The sequence below is a fragment of the Heterodontus francisci genome, chromosome 1 (genome assembly GCF_036365525.1).
Source record: "Heterodontus francisci isolate sHetFra1 chromosome 1, sHetFra1.hap1, whole genome shotgun sequence".
Classification (NCBI taxonomy): domain Eukaryota; kingdom Metazoa; phylum Chordata; class Chondrichthyes; order Heterodontiformes; family Heterodontidae; genus Heterodontus; species Heterodontus francisci.
Genome location: NC_090371.1, coordinates 287813026 through 287839944, shown reverse-complemented (window position 1 = coordinate 287839944; position 26919 = coordinate 287813026). Strand labels below are relative to the sequence as shown.

General features: G+C 44.4%; 1 protein-coding gene across 1 annotated transcript in view; it reads right to left on the bottom strand.

The window, feature by feature from the left end:
• srp72 (signal recognition particle 72) overlaps positions 1-26919 on the bottom strand; it is a 138156-nt gene that overhangs the window by 9829 nt on the left and 101408 nt on the right. Inside the window, exons 13-18 of the mRNA XM_068047482.1 lie at positions 15422-15517; positions 13809-13912; positions 10954-11031; positions 10400-10537; positions 6906-6943; positions 4994-5153 (exon numbers count right to left, since the gene is read on the bottom strand). Of these exons, the coding sequence (XP_067903583.1) occupies positions 4994-5153; positions 6906-6943; positions 10400-10537; positions 10954-11031; positions 13809-13912; positions 15422-15517 (614 nt within the window). The remainder of the gene's footprint in view (positions 1-4993; positions 5154-6905; positions 6944-10399; positions 10538-10953; positions 11032-13808; positions 13913-15421; positions 15518-26919) is intronic.

Here is a 26919-nt window from a genome sequence, read left to right as displayed (position 1 = left end):
CTCACTGGATACAGGTGTGGTGCCGGAGGATTGGAGAACTGCTAACATTGTACCACCGTTTAAAAATGGAACGAGGAATAGACTGAATAATTAGAGGCCAGTCAGTCTAACCTCAGTAGTGGGCAAATTATTGGAATCTATTCTGAGAGACAGGATAAGAACATAAGAAATAGGAGCAGGAGTAGGCAATTCAGCCCCTCGAGCCTGCTCCGCCATTCAATTCGATCATGGCTGATCTCATCTTGGCCTCAACTCCACTTTCCTGCCAGTCCTCCATAACCTTTCAACCCATTTCTAATTAAAAATCTGTCTATCTCCTCCTTAAATTTACCCAATGTCCCGGCATCCAATAGGATAAACTGTCACTTAGAAAGGCATAGGTTAATCAAGGATAGTCAACATGGATTTGTTAAGTGAAGATCTTGTTTGACCAACTTGTTCGAATTTTTGGAAGTAGTAACAAGGAAGATAGATGAGGGTAGTGTAGTCGATGTGGTCTGCATGGATTTTAGCAAGGCTTTTGACAAGCTCCCACCTGGCAGACTGGTTTAAAAAAATAAAATCCCATGGGATCCAGGGAAATGTAGCAAGGTGGGTACAAAATTGGCTCAGTGGCAGGAAACAAAGGGTAATTGTTGAAGTGAGGTTTTGTGACTGGAGGGCTGTTCCTAGTGGCGTTCCGCAGGGCTCAGTACTGGCTCCCCTGCTTTTTGTGGTATATGTTAACGATTTGGATGTAAATGTAGGGGGCATGATCAAGAAGTTTGCAGACACAAAGATTGGCCATATGCTGGATAGTGAGGTGGATAGCTGCAGGCTGAAGGAAGATATTGATAATCTGATCAGATGGGCAGAAAAGTGGCAAATGGAATTCAACCCGGAGAAGTGTTAGGTGATGCACTTGGGGAGGTCAAACAAAGCAAAGGAATACACGATTAATGGGAAAATACTGAGGTGCAGAGGAAGTGAGTGTCCACAGATCCCTGAAGGTAGCAGGACAGGTCAATAAGGTGTATGGAATCCTTTCCTTTATTAGCCCAGGTATAGAGTATAATAGCAGGGAGATTATGCTGGAACTGTTTAACTCATTGGTTAGGCCACAACTTGAGCACTGTGTGCAGTCTGGTCACCTCATTACAGAAAAGATGTAATTGCACTAGAAAGGGTACAGAGGAGATTTATGAAGATGTTGCCAGGACTTGAAAAATGCAGCTATGAGAAAAGATTGGATAGGCTGGGGTTGTTCTCCTTGGAAGAGAGAAGGCTAAGGGGAGATCTGATTGAAATGTACAAAACTTTGAGGGGCCTGGATAGAGTGGAGGTGAAGGGCCTATTTATCTAAACAGAGAGGGCAGTGACTAGGGGGCATAGATTTAAATTGATTGGTAGAAAAATTAGAGGGGAGATGAGGAAAACCTTTTTCACCCACAGAGTGGTGGCGGTCTGGAACTCACTGCCTGAAAGGGCAGTTGAAACAGAAACCCTCAACTCATTCAGAAGGAATTTGCATATGCACCTCAAGTGCCGTAATCTGCAGGGCTACGGACCAAATGCTGGAAGGTGGGATTAGAATGGGTGGACCTTTGTCTCCACAAGGACTGTATGGTGGTCACCAATAGTGTCATGGACAGATTCATCTGCAACAGGTAGATTGGTGAGGACAAGGTCAACTAGGTTTTTCCCTTGTTAGTTCTCTCATCACCTGTTGCAGGCCCAGTCTGGCAGCTATGTCCTTCAGGACTTGGCCAGCTCAGTCGTGGCTCCCGAACCACTCTTGGTGATGGACATTTAAGTCCCCCAGAGTACATTGTGCCCTTGCTACCCTCACTGTTTCCTCCAAGTGCTGTTCAACATGGAGGGGCACTGATTCATCAGCTTTGGGAAGACGGTAAGTGGTGATCAGCAGAACGTTTCCTTGCTCCTGGCTGACCAGATGCCATGAGACTTCATAGTGCCTAGAGTCAATGTTGAGGACTCCCAGGGCCACTCCCTCGCGAATGTATACTACTGTGCCACCACCTCTGGTGAATCTGTCCTGCCGTAGGGACAGGACATATCTAGGGATGGTAATGGAGGAGTCTGGGACTGTAAAGTGTGTTCAGCTGAGTATGACTGTTGCTTGACTAGTCTGTGGGACAGCTCTCCCAATTTCAGCACAATTGCTCACATATTAATTGAGAAGAACTTTGCAAGGTTGACTAGGAAGGGTGTGCCTTTGTCGTTTCCACTGCCTAGGTCGATGCCGTGTGCTCCATCTGGTTTTATTCTTACTCAATGTTTCTGTAGCGGTTTGATACAACTGAGTGGCTTGCTAGGCCATTTCAGAGGGTAGTTAAGAGTCAACCAGATTGCTGTGGACTGTGAGCTACAGGTGGCCCAAGTCCTCTAAATACAGCCCTCAAATTCATACAATTTAGTCATATTTGTACTCATGTTTCTTAACTGCTGGTTTGTCTAGTTTAAGTTTTTTGAGCCAGGAGGGTTGGAAAGAGCTACTGCCTCATTTTGTTCTGATTTAGGATTTATCCATCAAAGAACTGTTAGCAGTAGCAACTTGAGATGTTTTTAATTCTTTCATGGAACGTGAGCATCACTGGCAAGACTAGCATTTGTTGCCCATCTCCAATTGCCCTTGAGAAGGTGGTGGTGAGCTGCCTTCATGAACTGCTGCAGTCCATCTAGTGTAGGTACACCCACAGTGCTGTTCGGAAGGGAGTTCTATGTTTTTGACCCGGTGACAGTGAAGGAACGGCGATATAGTCCCAAGTCAGGATGGTGTGCGACTTGGAGGGGAACTTGCAGGTGGTGGTGTTTCCATGCATCTGCTATCCTTGTCCTTCTAGCTGGTAGGAGTTTGGAAGATGCTGTTGAAGGAGGCTTGGAGAGTTTCTGCAGTGTGCGCCAGTGGTGGAGGGAGTGAATGTTTACGATGGTGGATGGGGAGCCAATCAAGCGGGCTGCTTTGTCCTGGATGGTGTCAAACCTCTTCAGTGTTGTTGGAGCTGCACCCATCCAGGCAAGTGCAGAGTATTCCATCACACTCCTGACTTGTGCCTTGTAGATGGTGGACAGGCTTTGGGGAGTCAGGAGGGTAGTTTCTTGCTGCAGAATTCCTAGCCTTTGACCTGCTCTTGCAGCCACAGTATTTATATGGCTGGTCCAGTTAAGTTTCTGGTGAATGGTAACCCCAGGAAGTTGATGGTGGGTGATTCAGCAATGGTAATGCCGTTGAATGTTAAAGGAAGATGGTTAGATTGTCGTCTGTTGGAGATGGTCATTCCCTGGCACATGTGTAGCACGAATGTTACTTGCCACTTATCAGCCTAAGCCTTCATGTTGTCCAGGTCTTGCTGAATGTAGACATGGACTGCTTCAGTATCTGAGGAGTCGCAAATAGTACTGAACACTGTGCAATCATCAGTGAACCATCCCCTTATGATGGAGGGAAGGTCACTGAAGCAGCTGAAGGTGGTAGGGCCTAGGGCACTACCCTGAGGAACATCTGCAGTAATATCTTAGGGCTGAGATGATTGGCCTCCAACAACCACAACCATCTTCCTTTGTACTAGATATGACTTCAACCAGTGGATAGTTTTACCCCGATTTCCCACTGACTTCAATTTTGCTAGGACTCCTCAATTGCCTTGAGGTCAAAGGCAACCACTCTTAACTCACCCCTTGAATTCAGCTCTTTTGTCATGTTTGGACCTAGGCTGTAAAGAGGTCTGGAGCCAAGTGGGCCTGGAAGAATCCAAACTGACCATCGGGAGCAGGTTATTACTGCGTAGGTGCTGCTGGATAGCACTGTCGATGACCCCTTCCATCGTTTTGCTGCTGATCAAGAGTAGACTGATGGGGCAGTAATTGGCTGGATTGAATTACTCCTGCTTTTTGTGGACAAGACATATCTGGGCAAGTTTCCACATTGTCAGGTAGATACCAGTATTGTAGCTGTACTGGAACAGCTCAGCTAAGAATGCGGTAATTTGCAAATTAGTGGAAACATGGATCTAAAGTTTATGGGCCTCAGGCAAGGCAAAACCTGGAAACCCCAAACACCACAGAATCATAGAAAAGGGTCAGAGCTGCGTGCAGTTAGAACCCTGGAATCTTACAGCACAAAACAACAACAAATACTTAAATAGCGCCTTGAACTTAATAAAACTTGCCAAGGTGCTTCACAGGAGCATTCTAAAACAAAGTATGACATCGAGCAATAAAAGGTCAGATGACCAAAAGCTTGGCCAAAGAGGTATGTTTTAAGGAGTGTCTTAAAGGAGGAAAGCAAGGTGGAGAGGCAGAGGTGTATAGGGAGGAAATTGCAAAGCTTGGGGCCTAGGCAACTGAAGACATGGCCACCAACAGTGGAATGATTAAAATCGGGGATGCACAAGAGGCCAGGACTAGAGGAACGCAGATATCTTGGAGGGTTGTGGGACTGGAGAAAATTAGAGATAGGGAGGGGCAAGGCCATGGAGAGATGTGAAAAAAAGAATGAGACTTCTAAAATCAAGACGTTGCTTGACCGGGAGCCAACAGAGGTTATCAAGCACAAGGGTGATAGGGGAACACGACATGGTGCAAGTTAAGTATTGGATGACCTCCAGTTTATGGACAGTAGAACGTGGGAGACCAGCCAGAAGTGCGTTAGAATAGTCAAGTCTAGAGGTAACGAAGGCATGAATGAGGGTTTCAGCAGCAGAAGAACTGAGACAGGGACGAAGTCGGGCGATATTACAGAGATGGAAATAGACGGTCTTAGTGATGACATAAATGAGGTTGGAAGCTTATCTTGGGGTCAAATGTAACACCACAGTCACAAACAGACTGGCTTAATCTCAGACTGTTATCAAGGGCAGGAATGGAGAAAGAGGCCATTATGCCTCTACATCTGATACAATCAAATTACTTCACTATTCTTTGCCAAATACTGTGTCGTATTCTTAACTATTGGCACATTGTGAGTAACAGTCCCACAGTGGCCAACACTCACAGTTCTGCTGCTGCAGACAATGTTGCTCCTTGAGTTCCCTTTCCTATTGGTTCCTTCTTCTTCCCTTTCTTTCTCCCACGATAGTATGAGCGTTCCCGCATGGGAAGCCATCGTTCTGGATCTGGAGGCACTTTTGGATCATAATTTTTGGGCAGTTTACCTGTACAATAAAAGATAAGCAGATCAATAATACATGATGGATAAAAATAAAATTACAGATGCTGGAAATCTGAAATAAAAACCAAGTGCTGGAAGAACTCAGCAGGTCAGGCAGCATCTGTGGAGAGAGAAGCAGAGTTAACGTTTCAGGTCTGTGACCCTTCATCAGAACTAGCAAAGGTTAGAAAAGAATTAGGTTTGAAGCAAGTGAAGGGGGGTGTTGGGTGTGTGATAGGGCAGAGGGCAGGAGAGATTAAATAACAAAGTTGTCATGGGACAAAGGTAAAGTGTGTGCTAATACTTGTGGTGAAAGACAAAGCATTAGTCCAGAGAAAGTGTTAATAGCAGAGTAATGAGCAATCGCAGGTATAATACTTGCCCTTTTACCTCCCCTCTCCTTACCGTCCAAGGCCCCAAACACTCCTTCTAGGTGAAGCACCGATTTACTTGTACTTCCTTCAATTTAGTACACTGTTTTCGCTGCTCACAAAGCAGTTGCCTCTACATTGGAGAGACCAAATGCAGGTTGGGCGACCGCTTTGCGGAATACCTCCGCTCAGTCCGAAAGCATGACCCCTAGATTCCGGTTGCTTGCCATTTCAACACCCCCTACCACCGCACCCCTGTCCACATTTCCATTCTTGGCCTGCTGCAGTGTTCCAGGAGCAGCATCTGATCTTTTGATTAGGCACTCTACAGCCTTGCGGACACAACCTTGAGTTCAACAATTTCAGAGCATGACTAACCTACAAAAAAAATTCTTGTTTTTTTTATTATTTTCTTTTTTAATCATGTGCCTATTTTTTCATGTGAACAGAGTTGCTCATTACTCTGCCATTAACAATCTCTAGACTAAAGCTTTGTCTTTCACCACAAGCATTAACACACTGTTTGCCTTTATCCCATGACAGCTTTGTTATTTAATCTCTCCTGCCCTATCACAAACCTTCCCTTTTGTTTCCTTTCCCACCAAATCCCCCCATACCTTCACTTACTTCAAACCTAATTCCTTTCTAACCTTTGCCAATTCTGATGAAAAGTCACAGAACTGAAACGTTAACTCTGCTTCTCTCTCCACATATAGTTTTTACTATAATACATGTTGGATGTTGGGTTTAGTTCAATAAAGTGGAATCATTGTGAATATTTTCATTCGCTACATTCTCTTAATTTAGAGGCAGTAACTCACAGGCTTTTCCAGGAGGGGAGGGGTGGGGAGGAAGAGGACGGGGAGGGGGGGTCGGGGAGGGAGGGGAGGGCAGGGGAGGGGAGGGGGGGACAGGGGAGGGGAGGGGAGAGGGGGAGGGGGGAGGGAAGGGAAGGGGAGGGAGGGAAGGGAAGGGGAGGGAAGGGAGGGGAGGGGGGAGGGGGGGGGCGGGGGAGGGGGACAGGGGGAGGGGAGGTGCGGGGGAGGGGTGGGGGAGCGAATGGGGAGAGGAGGGGAGGGGGCGGGGGACCCAAAAGGGAGGGGGCGTGGGGAGGGAAAGGGGCAAATGGAGGATTGGTGTGAATGGGGCCAGGGAAAACTTGTGTAATAATTTCCAACATCGAATCCATTTGTAAAACTGTCTGAACACACTGCTTGTGGTTACAATGAGAGCATTACTTGGGAGTGGTGTTGGTGGGGGGTGGGGGCCGGAGCTACTCTATCCAAAGTAACACATTCTAAACTAACAACAAAGATTATCACAAACAGAGGCGGCTATTTCAAACTGCTGGCAGAGGGGGAAAAACAAGCCACAGAAAAATAAACCTTTCTTTTTCTTCTTTTTTTTCTTTGTATCTCCTTGTCTGCAAAAGAAAAAAAAGCAGCGATAATAAAAATAGTGTAACCAAAACAGAATGGAATAAGTTTCCTAGTTTTGCATGTTCCAGTTAAAGGTGCAGAAATCAATTGCATTTGTGGGAATTTCAAAGAAATGAGGCTTTCCATAGATAATGCAGCATCAAATGATATTCTTAACACCACGTAAAGTGAAATCAAACAAATTCAGATGTAAATCACAATCACAGAATCGTTACAGTGCAGTAGGTGGCTATTCGGCCCATCATGTCCACACTGGCTCTCTGAAAGAGCAACTCCCTCAGTTCCATTCCCCCGCCTTCTCCCCATAACCCAGCACATTCTTCCTTTTCATATAACTGTCTAAGTCTCTTTTCAATGCTTCAATTGAACCTGCCTCCACCACGTTCTCAGGCAACGCATTCCAGACCTTAACTATTCGCTGCATGAAAAAGTTTTCCTTATGTCACTTTTGCTTCTCTTACCAAATACTTTAAATTTGTGCCTTCTCGTTCTCGATCCTTTCACGAATGGGAACAGTTTCTCTCTATCTACTCTGTCCAGACTCCTCATGATTTTGAATACCTCTTCTTATCAAATCACCTCTCAGCCTTCTCTTCTCCAAAGAAAACAGTCCTAACTTCTCCAATCGATCTTCATAACTGAAATTCCTCATCCCTAGAACCATTCTTGTGAATCTTTTCTGTACTTTTTCCAATGCCCTCACATCTTTCCTAAAGTGCGGCGCCCAGCACTGGACGCAAACTCCAGCTGAGGCCGACCTAGTGTCTTATACAATAATAAAAGCAAAATACTGCGGATGCTGGAAATCTGAAACAAAAACAAGAAATGCTGGAATCACTCAGCAGGTCTGGCAGCATCTGTGGAAAGAGAAGCAGAGTTAACGTTTCGGGTCAGTGACCCTTCTTCGGAACTGACAAATATTAGAAAAGTCACAGATTATAAACAAGCGAGGTGGGGGTGGGGCAAGAGATAACAAAGGAGAAGGTGCAGATTGGACCAGGCCACATAGCTGACCAAAAGGTCACGGAGAACAGGCAAACAATATGTTAATGGTGTGTTGAAAGACAAAGCATTAGTACAGATTAGGTGTGAATACACTGAATATTGAACAGCAGCAAGTGCAAACCTGAAGAAAAACAACCTGAAAAAAACCTGTCTTATACAAGTTCAACATAACTTCCTTGCTCTTGTACTCTATGCCCCTATTAATAAAGCCCAGGATACTGTATGTATTGACCACTGTCCTGCCATCTTCAATGACTTATGCACATATACACCTTGGTCCCTCTGCTCCTGCACCCTCTTTAGAATTGTACTCTTCATTCTATATTGTCTCTCCATGTTCTTCCTACCAAAATGAATCACTTCACATTTCTCTGCATTGAACTTCATCTGCCACCTGTCTGCCCATTCTACCAACTTGCTGATGTCCTTTTGAAGTTCAACACTGTCTTCCTCACAGTTCACAATGCTTCCAAGTTCTGCAAACTTTGAAATTGTGCCCTGTACATCAAGGTCTAGGTCATTAATATATATCAGGAAAAGCAAGGGTCCCAACAGTGATCCCTGGGGAGTTCCACTACAAACCTTCCTCCAGTGCGAAAAACATCCATTAACCACTACTCTTTGTTTCCTGTCACTCAGCCAATTTCATATCCATGTTGCTACTGTCCCTTTTATTCTATGAGCTATAAGTTTGCTCACAAGTCTATTATGTGGCACTGTTTCCAATGCCTTTTGAAAGTCCATGTACACCACATCAACAGCATCGCCCTCATCAACCCTCTCTGTTACCGCCTCAAAAAATACCAGCAAGTTAGTTAAACATGATTTTCTCTTAAGAAATCCATGCTGGCTTTCCTTAATTAACTCACATTTGTCCATGTGACTATTGATTTTATCCTGAATTATTTTTTCTAGAAGTTTTCCCACCACTGAAGTTAAACTGACTGGCCTGTAATTGCTGGGCTTACCTCTACACCCTTTCTTGAACAAGGATGTAACGTCTGCAATTCTCTAGTCCTCTGGCATTACCCGAGTCTAAAGACGACTGAAAAATTATGGCCAGTGCCTCTGCGATTTTCCACCTTCACTTCCCTCAGCATCCATGGATGCATCTGATCTGGTCCTGGTACTTTATCCACTTTAAGTATAGGCTGTCTATCTAATACTAACTCTTTATCAATTTTAAACCCCTCTCGTGTCTGACTTACCTCCTCTTTCAACATTGCCTGGGTTGCATCTTCTTCCTTGGTAAAGACAGATGCATAGTATTCATTTAATACCTCGGCTATGCCCCCTGCCTTCATGTATAAATCCCCTTTCTGGTACATATTCGGCCCCACTCCTCCATTTACCACCCATTTACTATTTATATGCCTATAGAAAACCTTGGGATTTCCTTTAATGCTAGGTGCCAGTCTCTTTTCATACTCTCTCTTTGCTTCTCTTATTTGCTTTTTCAAGTACAACCATCACCTAATATTTACAAATAGTGTTTCCTGCAACAGTTTAGCCACAAGAAACAACCCTGAAATCTGGTGCTTCCAGCAGAGAGTAATGCTCACAAGAAGCGTCTCCTGGGAAATTGAAGGCAGCAGCAGCTGTGATTTTTTTTGTCCATTAATTACAATGAATGGTTAACAACAGGCAGCCATGATACCTTGAAATGCACTCCATCCAACGACCTTCCTCAATGAAGTCATCCATATCACATAAACCAAGCAATACCTGGACACATGACTAGCAGTTCCTGCACAACCCACAAGTTCATCGTTGGTGCAAAACCGTAATACATTGTACCAATGCTGAACTTGGGAGTGTGAATTGTGTACAAAGGTCCAAGCTAGCTCCAAAGTGATGCAAGATTGACTCCTTATTCCAGAGTCTCACTCCATTCTGTGTAGTAAGGTCTAGCTCTGATTCTGGATTTAGGCTACATGGGCGGCACAGTGGCGCAGTGGTTAGTACTGCAGCCTCACAGCTCCATCGATCCGGGTTCGGTTCTGGGTACTGCCTGTGCGGAGTTTGCAAATTCTCCCTGTGACTGCGTGGGTTTCCGCCGAGTGCTCCAGTTTCCTTCCATAGCCAAAGACTTGCAGGTTGATAGATAAATTAGCCATTGTAAATTGCCCCTAGTGTAGGTAGGTAGGTGGTAGGAAAATTGGGTGAAGGTGGGGATATGGTAGGGAATATGGGATTAATGTAGGATTAGTATAAATGGGAGGTTGATGGTCGGCACAGACTCGGTGTGCCGAAGGGCCTGTTTCAGTGCTGTATCGCTCCATGACTCTATACATTATAACTGCACCAACAGAGTGCAATGAAACCATTTCACACCAATGCCTCAATTCTAATGTGAATGCAACCTCGATCTAAAACTACTGGTGTGTTCTGTTTACATTAACAAAAAAGTGCAATTTTAATGACATTCCACATACCCACGTTCTTTCAGTTGGCTTTCACCTGCCACTTTTGCAGCCTTCTTCCTTATGTATGTGGCACCAGGCGAATTTTCTAAGGCATCAACATCTACTTTGAAAGACATAGTGTCAGGTGAAGGTAGGTGCTTGCTAAGTCTGGATAGAAAGGGCTTAGGATTTAATAATTTCACTTCAAGTTCCTTTTTTAAATTATTTTTTAATCTATCAGAAAACCTTACCAATATTTTAAATCATAGAAATATCAAATTATAGAACACAACTTGTTTACGAATTTTCTGTACATCCCACCCCCTGCCATTGCAGCATTGCATTGGTTCAGCTTTCAGACATTTGCTGTCTGAAATTCTGTCTAGACACCTCTGCCTCTATTGCTACTCCTTTAAAAACCCTTTCAAACCCTTCATTTCTCCCCAGCATTCAATTGCCCATCTAAATTCTCATTTGGGTTGGTGCTCAGCTTCTCTTGCTAGTACTCTGTAAAAGTGCCTCAACATGTTCGATTTAGTAAATGTGCTATATCAGTGCAAATAGTTGTTGCATAAAAAGGATACGTCTTGGCTTTTTCTGAGTCCACCAATGAATATGCAGAGATGAGCTGTGCCAAAGTCCGGACATCCTCAGGATTTTGTCTAGAAAGACAAAACTAGCAGTTGTCTGGTTATGAACCAAAACTATGATTACCTTTTACCTATATTCTTCATATATGCCAACACCAAGCATTTTGATTTTATCCATAAAATGGGGGTGGCAAAAGAGGGCACAGGAAACTTTTCTGTGCATGGTGCATGTGTACTAACTTAGAACACTCCAATTCTCAGTACATTTATAACCAGCAGAAATGTCTGAATACAATATGAAGGAGCCTTTAAAAATTATTCAATAATGCCTTGATTTGACTCGCCCTCCGATTTCCCCTGCCTTCCCATTAAGGAAGTATTTCATCTTTATTCATCTAATATCAGAGGACAATAAATGTCTTAAATTTCTATTGCACAACACATTACGGTACAGGTGAACTGAAACAGCAGCTTGCCATTTTGTGTCCTGCTGAATAATAGGATCTGCATCATACTTTGCAGTTTTGTACCAAATTAGGACAGTAGCATACAATTTCTTCTCTCACATTATATGTGGTGCAAGAGTGATAGTATAAATATGGAGCCTCTTTTCAGCTCCCCACAGGAGTTAGCTGGTGTGGCACTGTTAATCACAGCAGAAAAGAATTTATCACACTTAGCAATGCCACAAATCATGATATATACATACATCAGTAGCATTCTTCCAGACATAAACAAAAAGTAGGTGGCTGTATTTGTGAAGGGGGGGCCTGCCTTTGTTCTTAGGAAACTAGCTTAATTACTCTAAAGTGTTAAGTTAAGCATCTTCTGTTTTGCAAGCGTTGATGCCACGACGATCGGTCAATTGATCCTAGATTTTCAACTCTCAATCATATTGTTTTTTATGAACTTCATAACAGTGATATCAGACTCAGTTTTGTTGGAGTTACATGTGAAAACTGACTAAACTGTATTTATGAAAATGGCCGTGGATTGCGTCTTGAAGTTACAATTTAATTTGCTAATATCTTTAAAATTCAACTCTTTCCTTCTTCAAAGGCTAGGTAAATAAAAAGAGTACAGCAGCATTTTTTGAACAGCAGGTGCTGGTAAAGATTCTGCTATTCATTTAATCATTCCCACCCTCCAGCCTATCACAGACCTTCTCTTTTGTTCTTTCTACCCCTCCCCTGTTACATCGCTAAAATTTTCCAGTTCTGACGATAGGTATAGACCTAAAATGTTAACTGTTTCCCTTTTCACAGATGCTGCCCAACTTGCTCAGTATTTCTTGCATTTTCTGTTTATATTTCAGAGTATTGCAGATTCTTCAGGTCTTCTTCGATTCTTATCTGAGAAAAGAGTTCCAAGAGCATTTTGCTCCAAAGAGCATAAGGAGTGCTGTTCACTGCCGTGCAAAAGGCTTTTTACTATTTCAAGAGTGTTCTAACTGCTGAGGAGGACTGGATAGAGCATTGAGGAACTGTATGTTGCAAATGGGGTTCCTCAGCTATATCTAACATTTGTTACAACCAAGGCGGGAGGAGTGTATTGTCTTTCTCTAGTTCCACTTCTTCACAGGTCACAAAATATATTTAAATGTTTACCCAGTTACCGATACAGCCAATTATATACTCTTTTATTTCAGAATAAAAATCCACCAACCAGGTTTCTTTAATAAACAACAAAATTAATTTATTATAAAACAAGACTTATTCAGTAAAGATGCAAAACATTAAAACACATACCAGTTAAAGAAAAAATTAAGTTTTCTCTGCAGAAATCTTTTTACAAAAAGACAAAAAAATACTTTGGCCAAATACTTGCTAATTATTGAAGGAAAAGGAGAAGATATGGAATGATATCAGTTGTCCCCTTATTCTAGCGTCCCAAATACTTGTAGACGGCTGTCACTGGGATTTTTCTGGAGCAGTTCTTTTCAGGTGGTGTTGAGGATTAATCTGTCAGGTTTACCAGGAGAAATGTGGCATCAGGGGTTTCAGCTATCACACTGGATTCGCAGGTTTTCTCAGAGAGGGGGAGAAAAGATGAACTGATGTCTTCTCTCTTAGCAGACTGACCTCCAGCTAACTCAAAATATTCAAAATGAAACCAACTCCTGACCACCACTAAATCCTGATGTCACTTCTCTGTAAAAAAAAGCTCCCACAGTCAGAAGGCATCTGCTGTTTACTTAGCTGAAGCCATGACTTCCAGTAAGTGTTTTTAAACAAAATCCTTCCAGTGACTTCCAACTCTACAATCTTCAACCACGAATCCTCAAAAAATATAAAAAAATAGAAGCACTTTATAACACATTGTATACTTCTTAAATATATAAATCTTTCAGTTTTCTTTCCAACCAAGCTTCACTGCTGCCATGTATTTCCAATTAGCACAGCGTGAAGAGTGAGCTGAAGACCTCTTTAGAATCATAACCAACCAAGGACAAAAAGTATTCAACCAGATGCTTCTGTCAGACTTACTTCTTATCCTTAAAATAGGCTACAGCTGCATCACAATCACCCAAGTGAGAAGGAACAGGTAACTCAGTAGTATGGCTGTAATTCAACATTCTACTACCTTTGAAAAACATATCCTATTCTCCGCCTCACTGGAAGCTTTGTGTCAGCACATACTTGCTATTGGAAGCAGTGATCACCAGTTAGGTATATTTTCACAAGACAGTTCATCCAGTAGTTCAAGTAAAAAAAAACTCTCCCTAAGCAGTGCAAAGTGACTTCGCCATCTATTTGAAAGCTAATGCACCAGATCACAAGTCCACATTTGAAAGACTCATTTTATTGCAATTTAAATTACTAAAATATATGAAAAGAATTAAATCATACCTCCAAAGCTGCTCCAAATCACTGATTGCTTCCTTCTGCCGCCCATATTTCAACTTAAAATTGGCTGCTTCTCTTACTAGTGACAAATGAGCTGGGGTATTTGGCTATATTTAAAAACATAATCATTTACAGTGCCATATTAGAAGATCTACCTTTGATACATTACTCATTCCTGGAATGTAGGGAAACTATGAGGCAGTCTGGAGCCCATTCTTGGGAAACCCAACAAAACATAATATAACCCAACATTCAAATAACCCTTCAGTGCACCAACCCACCCACTGTCATGAGCGGCACTAACCCAAACCTACATGACCATAAATATTCAGGACCCCTCCCCACTATGCCCAACCATAAATAACCTCAGATTCCTTTGCCCTCAAGCTGCAGTCCTCCAAGTGAAAACAACCTGGATGTGACAATGCATTCTTCCCGCAGCTACCATGGTGTCAGGATGCACAATGACTCCATAAACTGTGTACAGGAATGTACACTTGTAAAATGATTATACACTTAAATATACATTAACTTAATTAATTATATTAATTGTACAGTAGCCTGAACCCACAACCTTCTGACTCACAGGTAAGAGTGGTACCAACTGAGCCAAGTTGACAAGAAATTTATCAAATGTCTTCTGAAAATTCAAATAAATTATATTTATTGGATGGTTCGCATCTATTTGTTCAGTTATCTCGGATTCAAGCAGAATGGTGAGACATGGCTTCTTGTTTCTAAACTAATGCTGGACATGCCCTATAGTCTCTGCTCATTAGGTGAACAAACTGAGGGGAGTGACATGATTATTGTTGAAAAACATGGGCAAATATGAATGCTGAGTTATTTAACTTGGTCCCAGGCCCATTCCATCCAGAATGCATGTGTGATTATTCCTTCAAGGACTTCAACTCCCCCTAACTTTTCCAGGAATCCTCCACATCCAGAGTTGACATATGATCATTTCATGAACCTCCCATCATAAACTATCAACATCTTTTGATTATCTACTATAAAGAACATTAAATCCTTATTCTAGGTTTGGATATAGATTCTAATGTTAGACCAATACCTCAGGAATGTTTGCGTTCTTATTAACTTGACGCAGGGACAAATTCAGCTTTATTTTCTTAAATAAGTTGGAATATTCATAAAGGTGCACATGGATACAACAAAATAAAAAGAGAATAGCAGAAATCTACAAGATGCATTAACATAATGAACAGCATATCAACTACACAGTTCCTCAGCTACATTTAACATTAGGATCCCAAGCTTGCACGAAATTAAGCAGTAATCGTTATTCAATTTACAAGCATAGGTTGGTACAAGAAATTACTATACCTAAGTGTAGAAATACAACACAGGTACCGATTACCAGTTCAATATTACATTATTGACTTCATGTTCAATGATTAGCTCATCTTTAAGAAAGCCTGTTCACCTTTTATTCACTCTCATTATGGTTTTAGAGCTACATCATGGTATGTAATTGGGAAAGCAAGACAGATTGCGTTGATCTTTTCCAGTCTGACCTATGTGTCTTTATTTCCTTAGCTTGTACTAGTCCTTTTTGTGTAGTATTCAAATATCAAATACACAGCAAGATAATTTACCTGGTGTTTTTGGTACCACTGGATAGCTTGGCAGAAGATCTCTATTGCACTGTCAATATCTTCCTCGTGGCTATACATGGTAACTAATGCAGAGACCTGTTAATACACAATATAATATTTCCATTGGACAGAACTTAAAGTGCAATTTCAGAACATCTGCTCATCTTTCTAACGTAAACCACTAACTTCAGATTTGTAGAATGTCCAAGAACATGGATAATTAGAAATTCCATCTCTGGTGGACACCTACATGTTCACAAAGCATGGAAAAGTATTTCCAGAGTGAAAATCATGTCAATTAGCTCAATATCCTATTAATGAAACCTCCCTAGATTTAATTATCCCAAAACACAAATTTATAACCAATAACATTTTTCCAAAAAGAAACCAATGAAGAACCAGGTCTACCACAAGAAAGCCAATTAAATCCATGAAACAATTCCATGTTCTAATAACTTTCTTCCAGGAGCCACGGGCTTATCTTCAGTTCCATTCCTGGACCAACAGTTCACCTTCTCCACAGACCTCTCAATCTTTCTAGGATATCCACAGAAGCATCTCCAGTCTGACGTTCAGAAATGGATCCCCTCATGAAGCATGTTAGTGGTTACTTAGTGCAACAACTGCCAATACTGCTGAGTCTGTTGAACTGCTTTACCTATAAAATGCGTGGCTGGGCTGTGAGCGCAGTCAGAGTTAGCACAAGATCCAGGACGTTCAAGAACGCGTCACGATGCATGAAGTTCCTGAAGGCCTTTAAAGGAGAGAGGAAGCCAGGCGCCGCTGTCAATCCTTACAGCAGAGCTGCTGCTTACGCTGCCGTCGCAACGGAACCGGGTGGTGATCATCCACCTCTACAACCTACATATTCCTGTTGTTGACGTGCTTACTTTCCTCGCCAGGTATGTCGAAGTGACTGGGATCAGCATCGAGGTCAAGGACCCGTTTGGGATTTGGAACAGCAAATGACAGGTCAAGGTGATCTTGAAGCTGGACGCCAGCAGAGCCATCCTCCACCCTCCCTCCAGCTTCGCTATCGGGGGAAGTCGGGGCTACTGGATCTATGCTGGGCAGCCCAGAGTTTGTCGTACATGTTGTAAATCTGGTCATGTGGCAGCCAACTGCAGCACATGGTCTGCAAGATCTGCAAGTAGGAAGGCCATCAGACAAAAGACTGCAAGCAGAGTAAGTGCTGCAACCTGAATGGTGGGGCAGGCCACTTCCACAAGACCGGCCCAAAACTCTATCTCAGTTACGCACAGGCGACGAGAACCAAGGAGAAGCACGAGGAAGGAACTGTGAATGTGGCTGGTGCTGCGAAAGAGACAGGCAACCCTCCCCCCCACCAAGCTCCCCAGAAAGGAAAATTTGTCTAAGGAAGACAAGGAGAAGAAAGGAGAGAAGCTGCAACAAATTGCCAAAACCAACCCTGTGCCCAAAGCCATCTCCTCAGCAGACAGAATAAATGGAGAAGGAGCCAGCGGAGGGACAACCGGGTGAGTGGTAAGTGGTCAAAAGGAAAGACACAAAGGTGGCGGCCCAAAAAAGGGAATAGGCCACCACACAAACCAGCGGTAAGAGAAGGCTAATGTCTGAAATGGGCTACAGCGGATGCTCCTTATCGGATGAGGAAGGGCAGGAAAGACGACACCAGCAAAAGAAGCAGAAGAACGCAAAGGAGCTGAAGAGAAGAGCCCCAGCTCTGAAACACTGGAAGCAGTGATGGGCCCAGCGCACCTCTACCCCAAAGCGCCAAATGTGAGACGCCCAATGCACTCCAGCTCCAGGAAGCCGGGAGCAGCAACATCCTCAAGGAGGAACAGAGGGGAAAGATACCACCAGCAGAGGACAGTGCAAACCTTGCTGCCTACAAGACCAGCACCCCCCGGCCCCCTGATGTCACCTTGTTGGATCAAAACCCTCATGAGCGACCAGAATAGTTTTCTGAGCCCAACAACTGTGCAACAGTGTGCAAACACTATGCGCATGCAGGAACATACCCAAGGACTGGGATTAGTAATGACACCTGGAGTGGTAAGAAACGTAAGAGTTTTAATGGGTTTAAAGATTACTTCCATTAAGGTGGGTAGCGTTAAGTCTACTACACAATGTGGTTTGACCTTGGGGTACCTTGCCAAGGTCAAAGCCGATCTGCTGTTTCTGCAGGAATGTGGAATACCGCACCTCAGCACCTATAGGCAATGGTCATGATGGTGGTCCCATGGGCCACTGATCTGGTCAGGGGGAAATGATTCCCGTTCCTCTGGCCTGGGTATTGTGCTGTGAAGGAGACAGGCAACCCTCCCCCCACCGAGCCCTCCAGCAAGGAGAATTTGTCTAAGGAAGACAAGGAGATTAACTTTGGAGATGGTGAAGTTGCCTCCTTGTCGCAGACGTAACATACAAAAATGCTCTGCTCCTGTTCAATAGTGAGCAGCTGACCATCTTTCAGCAGCTCCCATTGCTGCCGGCAACATCCAGGCCAGTCATTCCAGGCAGTGACTTCAACTGCATCATCGATGTAGCAGGGCCGACAAGTCAAATGGACGCCATGTCCACATTGATTGAAACAGTAAAAGATGCGAAGCTGCATGATATCTTCAGCAACCCTGCAGGCAAAGCACAGCGTAGTTACTCTTGATCGAGACCAGACAGGTCCGTCCGTTCCAGGATTGACTTCCGGTTTGTGTCCCAAGCGTTCATAGTCAGATCCATGGACATAAAGCCGGTATTTGTCTTCTGACCACTGTCTCCTAGTGGCAGGATGACCAGAGGGTTGGTGGTGGACATGGAAACTGAACATAAACCTGTTGACCCCAGAGAATACTGAGGAGCTCAAAAGGGATTACAAAGGTTGGAGAACCGCGAAACCCCTCTGAGTCCCCGACGCACTGGTGGGAAGCAATCAAGATGGACATCAAGAGGTTCTTCATCCTCAAACGTGTTTAGAGAGTGAGAGAGAGACACAGAGGGAAATGTCCCGACTCCAGAAAATGCAGAATCTGCTCCTGCTACAGTCGATGGGGGTTGAGATCAAGGAGGATCTCCAAAAGGTCAAGAGCCAACAGGCCTCGCTCTTTGCCACAGAGGCCTCCTGGATCCGGTCCAGAGTCCTGCTCCGTGGAGCAGGATGAGATGTGCTCGCGCTTCTTCTTCCAGAGTACACAAAGAGAGCTCTGTGATCAGCAGCCTGAAGGAAGAGGATGGTTCGGTAGCGTCATCACAGTCTGACATACTAAGGATCAGCAAATCCTTTCACACTGGGCTGTTTGACGTGAAGCCCACAGACAGCATGGCCTCCCAGTCCTTCCTGTCATCTATCACAGAGGTCTTTAGATGACAGTCCGTGGCAGAGTCTGGACAAACCACGAACACTGGACAAGCTGACAAAGGTCGTCAGGTTCTGCAAGACGAGTAAAACTCCCGGAAGCAACGGTTTACCGGTCGACTTGTATTCAACTCTTTGGGACTGGATCGGTCCAGACCTGCTGGAAGTGTACGAGAATATGCTTCTGGCCGGGCGCATGTCAGAATCCATGAGAAAGGTATCGTTACCCTCATCTACAAGCAGGAGGGGGAGAGGGCAGAAATAAGAAATTGGCAGCCATCTCACTGCTTAATGGAGACTACAAAATTCTGTCCAAGGTCATCGCCAATTGGGTCATGTCTGCTCTAGAGTTGGTGATTCACCCCAATCAGACCTGTACTGTTCCTGCAGGAAGATCTCATAGCCTCGCTCTACTCAGCAATACGATCGCCTATGTATGGAACAAAGTGGGTGCACACCTGCCTCACCAGCTTGGACCAGAAGGTTTTTGACAGGATATCGCACACCTAGATGATGGACGTGCTCTCCAAAATGGGGTTTGGGGAGGGAACCCGCAATTGGATCCAGCTGTTCTACACAAACATCAGTAGTGCAGTCTCAACCGATGGGTGGGAATTGGAAAGTCTTCTGATCAAATCTGGAGTCAGACGGGGCTTCCTCTCTCCCCTGTCTTGTTTGTTTCTGTATCGTACCTTTTGCCGAGTGCATCAGGAAGGATGCGGGCATAAGAGGGGTGACAATCCCAGGCAGCAGAGGCACTCAGGTCAAAGCCTCCCTGCACATGGATAATGTCACCATCTTATGCTTGGATCCGCTAAGTTCGCAGGCTGATCAGCATCTGCGACTAATTCAAACTGGCCTCGGGAGCCAAAATAAATCGTAACCAGAGCGAGGCCATATTCTTTGGGAACTGGGCCGACCAATCCTTTGTCCCTGTCACGAATAGATGAGAACCCCCAGTAAATTGTGTTTTGTGCATTTCAGTATTAATGTCAACCAACTTTTTTGTTACAGCATGTTAAGTTTTAGCTGGGCTCCACTAGTTAAAATGAAGGAGAGAGAGATCATGGTACAGCAACTTGAAAGGGTCTATCTTATTGCAGATGCTTTGTGTGTTCAGATAAAGAACCTTTAATTTCAGTTTTATTTTACTTCTATTCTGGGCAACAGGGGACAGAGAGTAGGTGTTCCACAGGGATCCGTGCTGGGACCACTGTTGTTTGTGATATACATAAATGATTTGGAGGAAGGTATAGGTGGTCTGATTAGCAAGTTTGCAGACGATACTAAGATTGGTGGAGTAGCAGATAGTGAAGGGGACTGTCAGAGAATACAGCAGAATATAAATAGATTGGAGAGTTGGGCAGAAAAATGACCGATGGAGTTCAATCAGGGCAAATGCGAGGTGATGCATTTTGGAAGATCCAATTCAAGAGTGAATTATACAGTAAATGGAAAAGTCCTGGGGAAAATTGATGTACAGAGAGATTTGGGTGTTCAGGTCCATTGTTCCCTGAAGGTGGCAACGCAGGTCAATAGAGTGGTCAAGAAGGCATACAGCATGCTTTCCTTCATAGGACGGGGTATTGAGTACAAGGGTTGGCAGGTCATGTTACAGTTGTATAAGACATTGGTTCGGCCACATTTGGAATACTGCGTGCAGTTCTGGTCGCCACATTACCAAAAGGATGTAGATGCTTTGGAGAGGGTGCAGAGGAGGTTCACCAGGATGTTGCCTGGTATGAAGAGAGGTTGAGCAGATTAGGATTATTTTCATTAGAAAGACGGAGGTTGAGGGGGGACCTGATTGAGGTGTACAAAATCATGAGAGGTATAGACAGGGTGGATAGCAAGAAGCTTTTTCCCCAGAGTGGGGGATTCAATTACTAGGGGTCACGAGTTCAAAGTGAGAGGGGAAAAGTTTAGGGGGGATATGCGTGGAAAGTTCTTTACGCAGAGGGTGGTGGGTGCCTGGAACGCGTTGCCAGCAGAGGTGGTAGACGCGGGCACGATAGCGTCTTTTAAGATGTATCTAGACAGATACATGAATGGGCAGGAAGCAAAGAGATACAGACCCTTAGAAAATAGGCGACATGTTTAGATAGAGGATCTGGATCGGCGCAGGCTTGGAGGGCCGAAGGGCCTGTTCCTGTGCTGTAATTTTCTTTGTTCTTTGTTCTTATTCCCTGCAGTGACCCTATTTGCTGATGCACAATTTCTGTTAAACTTTCTGTCCCTTCCTTTCCCAGTCTTTACCCACAATGCGATACTGTTCTGATGCCTCAACCTTTCTCTTTGGATTTCTAAGTCTCCCTTCACCTGAAACCTCCCCCATCTCTGTTAGTTTAATGTGAAGTTGAAAGTGACATGCTCCAATCACAAACAAGAATCTTAAACTTAAACAAAGCCAATTCCATAGGTATGAGAGGAGAACTGGCTATGGTTAATTGGGTAAGTAGACTAAAAGGTATGGCGCTAAATGAACAGTGGGAAACATTTAAGGAAACAATTCAAAATGTTCAACAAAAATCTTCTTGGTCTTCTTGGGCCTCCTTCCTTGTCTCGAGAGACAATGGGTAAGCGCCTGGAGGTGGTCAGTGGTTTGTGAAGCAGCGCCTGGAGTGGCTATAAAGGCCAATTCTAGAGTATAAACAAAAATATATTCCATTGAAAAACAAAACCTCAGCAAGAAAGACTCAACTGTGGCTCACTCAGAAAGTTAAGGATAGTATTAGATTTAAATAAGAGGCATACAATGTTGCAAAAAACAGTAGCCGAGTCTGAAGACTGGGAGTATTTCAACAATCAGCAAATGGCCATCAAAAAGTTGATAAAAAGGGAAAAAAAGAATATGGGAGTAAACTAGCCAGAAATATAAAAACCGGTCGTAAGAGCTTTTATAAATGTATAAGGAAGACAGTAGCTAAAGTAAACATTGGCCCCTTAGAAGCAGAGACAGGAGAAATTATCATGGGGAATGAGGAAAGGCAGAGGCATTGAACAAATATTTTGTGTCTGTCTTCACAGTATAAGACATAAGTTTCATACCAGAAATAGACAGTAACCTAGGGGCTAAAAAGAGTGAGGAAATTAATACTAATGGGGAGGCAGTGGTGAAGTGGTATTGACACTGGACTAGTAACCCAGAGATCCAGGGTATTGCTCTGGGGTCATGGGTTCAAATCCCACCACAGCAGAAGGTGGAATTTGAATTCAATTAATCAATCTGGAATTAAAAAGCTAGTCTAATGACGGCCATGAAACCATTGTCGATTGTTGTAAAAACCCATCTGGTTCACTAATGTCCTTTAGGGAAGGAAATCTGCTGTCCTTACCTGGTCTGGCCTACATGTGACTCCAGACCCACAGCAATGTGGTTGGCTCTTACATGCCCTCTGAAATGGCCTAGCAAGCCACTCAATTGTACCTAACCGCTACGAAGTCAATAAAAAAGAATGAAACCGGACGGGCTACCCAGCATCGATCTAGGCACTGGAAATGACAACGGCAAACCCAGCCCTGTCGACCCTGCAAAGTCCTCCTTACGAACATCTGGGGGCTTGTGCCAAAGTTGGGAGAGCTGTCCCACAAACTAGTCAAGCAACAGCCTGACATAGTCATACTCACAGAATCATACCTGACAGACAATGTCCCAGACACTGCCATCACCATCCCTGGGTATGTCCTGTCCCACCGGCAGGACAGACCCACCAGAGGTGGCAGCACAGTGGTATACAGTCGGAAGGGAGTTGCCCTGGGAGTCCTCAACATTGACTCTGGACGCCATGAAGTCGCATGGCATCAGGTCAAACATGGACAAGGAAACCTCCTGCTGATTACCACCTACCGTCCTCCCTCAGCTGATGAGTCAGTACTCCTCCATGTTGAACAGCACTTGGAGGAAGCACTGAGGGAGGCAAGGGCACAGAATGTACTCTGGGTGGGGGACTTCAAAGTCCATTACCAAGAGTGGCTCGGTAGCACCACTGCTGACCGAGTCCTGAAGGATATAGCTGCTAGACTGGGTATGCGGCAGGTGGCGATGGAACCAATGAGGGAAAAACATACTTGACCCCTTCCTCACCAATCTGCCTACCGCAGATGCATCTGTCCATGACAGTATTGGTAGGAGTGACCACCGCACAGTCCTTGTCATAGTGATAGAGATATACAGCACTGAAACAGGCCCTTCGGCCCACCAAGTCTGTGCCGACCATCAACCACCCATTTATACTAATCCTACATTAATCCCATATCCCCTACCACATCCCCACCTTCCCTCAATTCTCCTACCACCTACCTACAACTAGGGGCAATTTACAATGGCCAATTTACCTGTCAACCTGCAAGTCTTTGGCTGTGGGAGGAAACCGGAGCACCTGGCGGAAATCCACACGGTCACAGGGAGAACTTGCAAACTCCGCACAGACAGCACCCAGAACTGAACCCGGGTCGCTGGAGCTGTGAGACTGCGGCGCTAGCCACTGCGCCACTGTGTCGCCTTCACATTGAGGATACCCTCCATCGTGTTATGTGGCACTACCACCGTGCAATGGGATAGATTTTGAACAGATCTAGCAATGCAAAACTGGGCATCCATGAGGCGCTGTGGGCCATCAGCAGCAGCAAAATTGTACTCTACCACAAACTCTAACCTCATGGCCTGGCATATCCCCCACTCTATCATTATCATCAAGCCAGGAGATCAACCCTGGTTCAATGAACAGTGCAGGAGGGCATGCCAGGAGCAGCACCAGGTATACCTCAAAATGAGGTGTCAAGCTGGTGAAACTACAACACAGGACTATCTGTGTGCCAAACTGCGTAAGCAGCATGCGATAGACAGAGCTAAGCGATCCCGTAATCAACGGATCAGATCTAAGCTCTGCAGTCCTGCCACATCCAGCCGTGAATGGTGGTGGACAATTAAACAACTAACTGGAGGAGATGGCTCCACAAATATTCCCATCCTCAATGATGGGGGAGCCCAGCACATCAGTGCAAAAGATAAGGCTGAAGCATTTGCAACAATCTTCAGCCAGAAGGGCCGAGTTGATGACCCATCTCGGCCTCCTCCTGAAGTCCCCAGCATTACAGATGCCAGACTTCAGCCAATTCAATTCACTCAGCGTGATATCAAGAAACGACTGAAGGCACTGGATACTGCAAAGGCTATGGGCCCTGACAATATTCCGCAATAGTACTGAAGGCCTGTGCTCCAGAACTTGCTGCGCCACTAGCCAAGCTGTTCCAGTACAGCTACAACACTGACATCTACCCTGCAATGTGGAAAATTGCCCAGTTATGTCCTGTACACAAAAAGCAGGACAAATCCAACCCGGCCAATTACCGCCCTATCAGTTTAGTCTCGATCATCAATAAAGTGATGGAAGGTTTCATCAACAGTGCCGTCAATAACCTGCTCAGTGACGCTCAGTTTGGGTTCCGCCAGGGCCACTCACTCTTCACCTCATTATAGCCTTGGTTCAAACATGGACAAAAGAGCTGAACTCAAGAGGTGAGGTGAGAGTGACTGACCTTGACATCAAGGCAGCATTTGACTGAGAATGGCATCAAGGAGCCCAAGCAAAACTGAAGTCAATCAGGGGGAAAACTCTCCGCTGGTTGGAGTCATACCTAGCGCAAAGGAAGATGGTTGTGGTCGTTGGAGATCAATCATCTGAGCTCCAGGACATCACTGCAGGAGTTCCTCAGGATAGTGTCCTAGGCCCAACCATCTTCAGCTGCTTCATCAATGACCTACCTTCAATCATAAGGTCAGAAGTGGGGATGTTCGCTGATGATTGCACAATGTTCAGCACCATTCGCAACTCCTCAAATACTGAAGCAGTCTGTGTAGAAATTCAGCAAGACTTGGACAATATCCAGGCTTGGGCTGATAAGTGGCAAGTAACATTTGTGCTACACAAGTGCCAGGCAATGACCATCTCCAACAAGAGAGAAACTAACCATCTCCCTTTGACATTCAATGGCATTACCATCGCTGAATCCCCCACTATCAACATCTTAGGGGCTACCATTGACCAGAAACTGAAGTGGAGTAGCCATATAAATACCGTGGCTACAAGAGAAGGACAGAAGCTAAGAATCCTGCGGGAGTAACTCACCTCCTGACTCCCCAAAGCCGGTCCACCATCTACAAGGCACAAATCAGGAGTGTGATGGAATACTCTCCACTTGCCTGGATGGGTGCAGCTCCAACAACACTCAAGAAGCTCGACACCATCCAGAACAAAGCAGCCCTCTTGATTGGCACTCCATCCACAAACATTCACTCCCTCCACCACCGATGCACAGTGGCAGCATTGTGTATACCATCTACAAGATGCACTGCAGCAACGCATCAAAGCTCCTTCGACAGCACCTTCCAAACCCGCGACCTCCTCCAACTATAAGGACAAGGGCAGCAAATGCATGGGAACACCACCACCTGCAAGTTTCCCTCCAAGTCACACACCATCCTGACCTGGAACTATATCGCCATTCAAGAAGGCAGCTCACCACCAGCTTCTCAAGGGCAATTAAGGATGGGCAATAAATGCTGGCCTGGCCAGCGACGCCCACATCCCATGAATGAATTTTTTTTTAAATCAGCCGAGAAAAAGTACTGGAGAAACATAAGAGACTAAAATCCGACAAATCCCTGGGACCTGATGGCTTACATCCTGAGGTTCTAAAAAGGTAGCTACAGAGATAGTGTAAGCGCTAGCTAAGATTTTCCAAAATTCCTTAGATTCAAGAATGGTCCCATCAGATTGGAAGTTGGTAAATGTTACACCACTTTTCAAGAAAGGAGGGAGAGAGAAAACAGTGACTACAGGCAGTTAGCCTATCAGTCATTGGGAAAATGTTGGAAACTATTATTAAGGAAGTCTTAACAATGCACTTAGAAAAGCATAGTATGATTAGAACAAGTCAACATAGTTTTGTTGAAGGGAAATCTGTTTGACATATTTATTCAGAGTTTTTTGAGGATGTAACTAGTAGGGTAGATAAAGGGGAACTAGTAGATGTAGTATATATGGATTTCCAAAAGGCATTCGATAAGGTGCCACACAAAAGGTTAAGGGTTCATGGAGTTGCGGGTAATAGGGTGGATAGAGGATTGGTTAACAGACAGGAAGCCAAGAGTGGGCATAAACGAAGCATTTTCAAGTTAGCAGGCAGTAGATTGTGGAGTGCCGCAAGGATCAGTGCTGGTGCCTCAGCTATTTACAATCTATATTAATGACTTAGATGGAGAGACGGAGAGTAATATATCTAAGTTTGCTGGTGATACAAAGGTAGGTGGAAAGGTAAGCTGTGGGAAGGACACAGATTGGCTGCAAAAAGATATAGACTTGTGATGTGAGTAGACAACAAGATGGCAGATGGAGTATAACATAGGGAGGTGTGAAGTTATTCACTTTGGTCAGAAGAATAGAGAAACAGAATTTTTTTTTAAAAGGTGTGAAACTTGTAAGTGTTGTTGTTCAAAGAAACTTGGGTGTGCTCATACAAGGAACGCAAAAGTTATCATGCAGGTACAGCAGGCAATTAGAAGGCAAATGGCATGTTGGCCTTTATTGCAAAGGATTGGTGTACAAGAATAAAGAAGTCTTGCTACAATTGCACAGGGTTTTGGTGAGACCACATTTGGAGTAGTGTGTGGAGTTTTGGTCTCAACATTTAAGAAAGTATATACTTGCATTGGAGGTGGTACAGCGAAGGTTCACTCAATTAGTCCCTGGGATAAAGGGATTGTCCTCTGATGAGAGGCTGAGTAAATTGGGCATATATTCTCTGGAGTTTAGAATAATTAGAGGCGATCTCATTGAAACATACAAGATTCTGAATGGGCTGGATAGGGTAGATGCTGAGAGATTGTTTCCGCTGGTCGAGGAATGTAAAGCATGGGGACACAGTCTCAGGATAAGGGGCTGATCATTTAGGACTGAGATGAGGAGAAATTACTTTATTCAAAGGGGCGTGAATCTTTGGAACTCTCTACTCCAGAGAATTGTGGATGCTCCATCATTGAACACATCTAAGGCTGGGATGGACAGATTTTTGGTCTCAGGAAATCAAGGGATATGGCGAGCAAGCGGGAAAGTGGAGTTGAAGCCTAAGATCAGCCACGGTTGTACTGTATGGCGAAGCAGGCTCAACG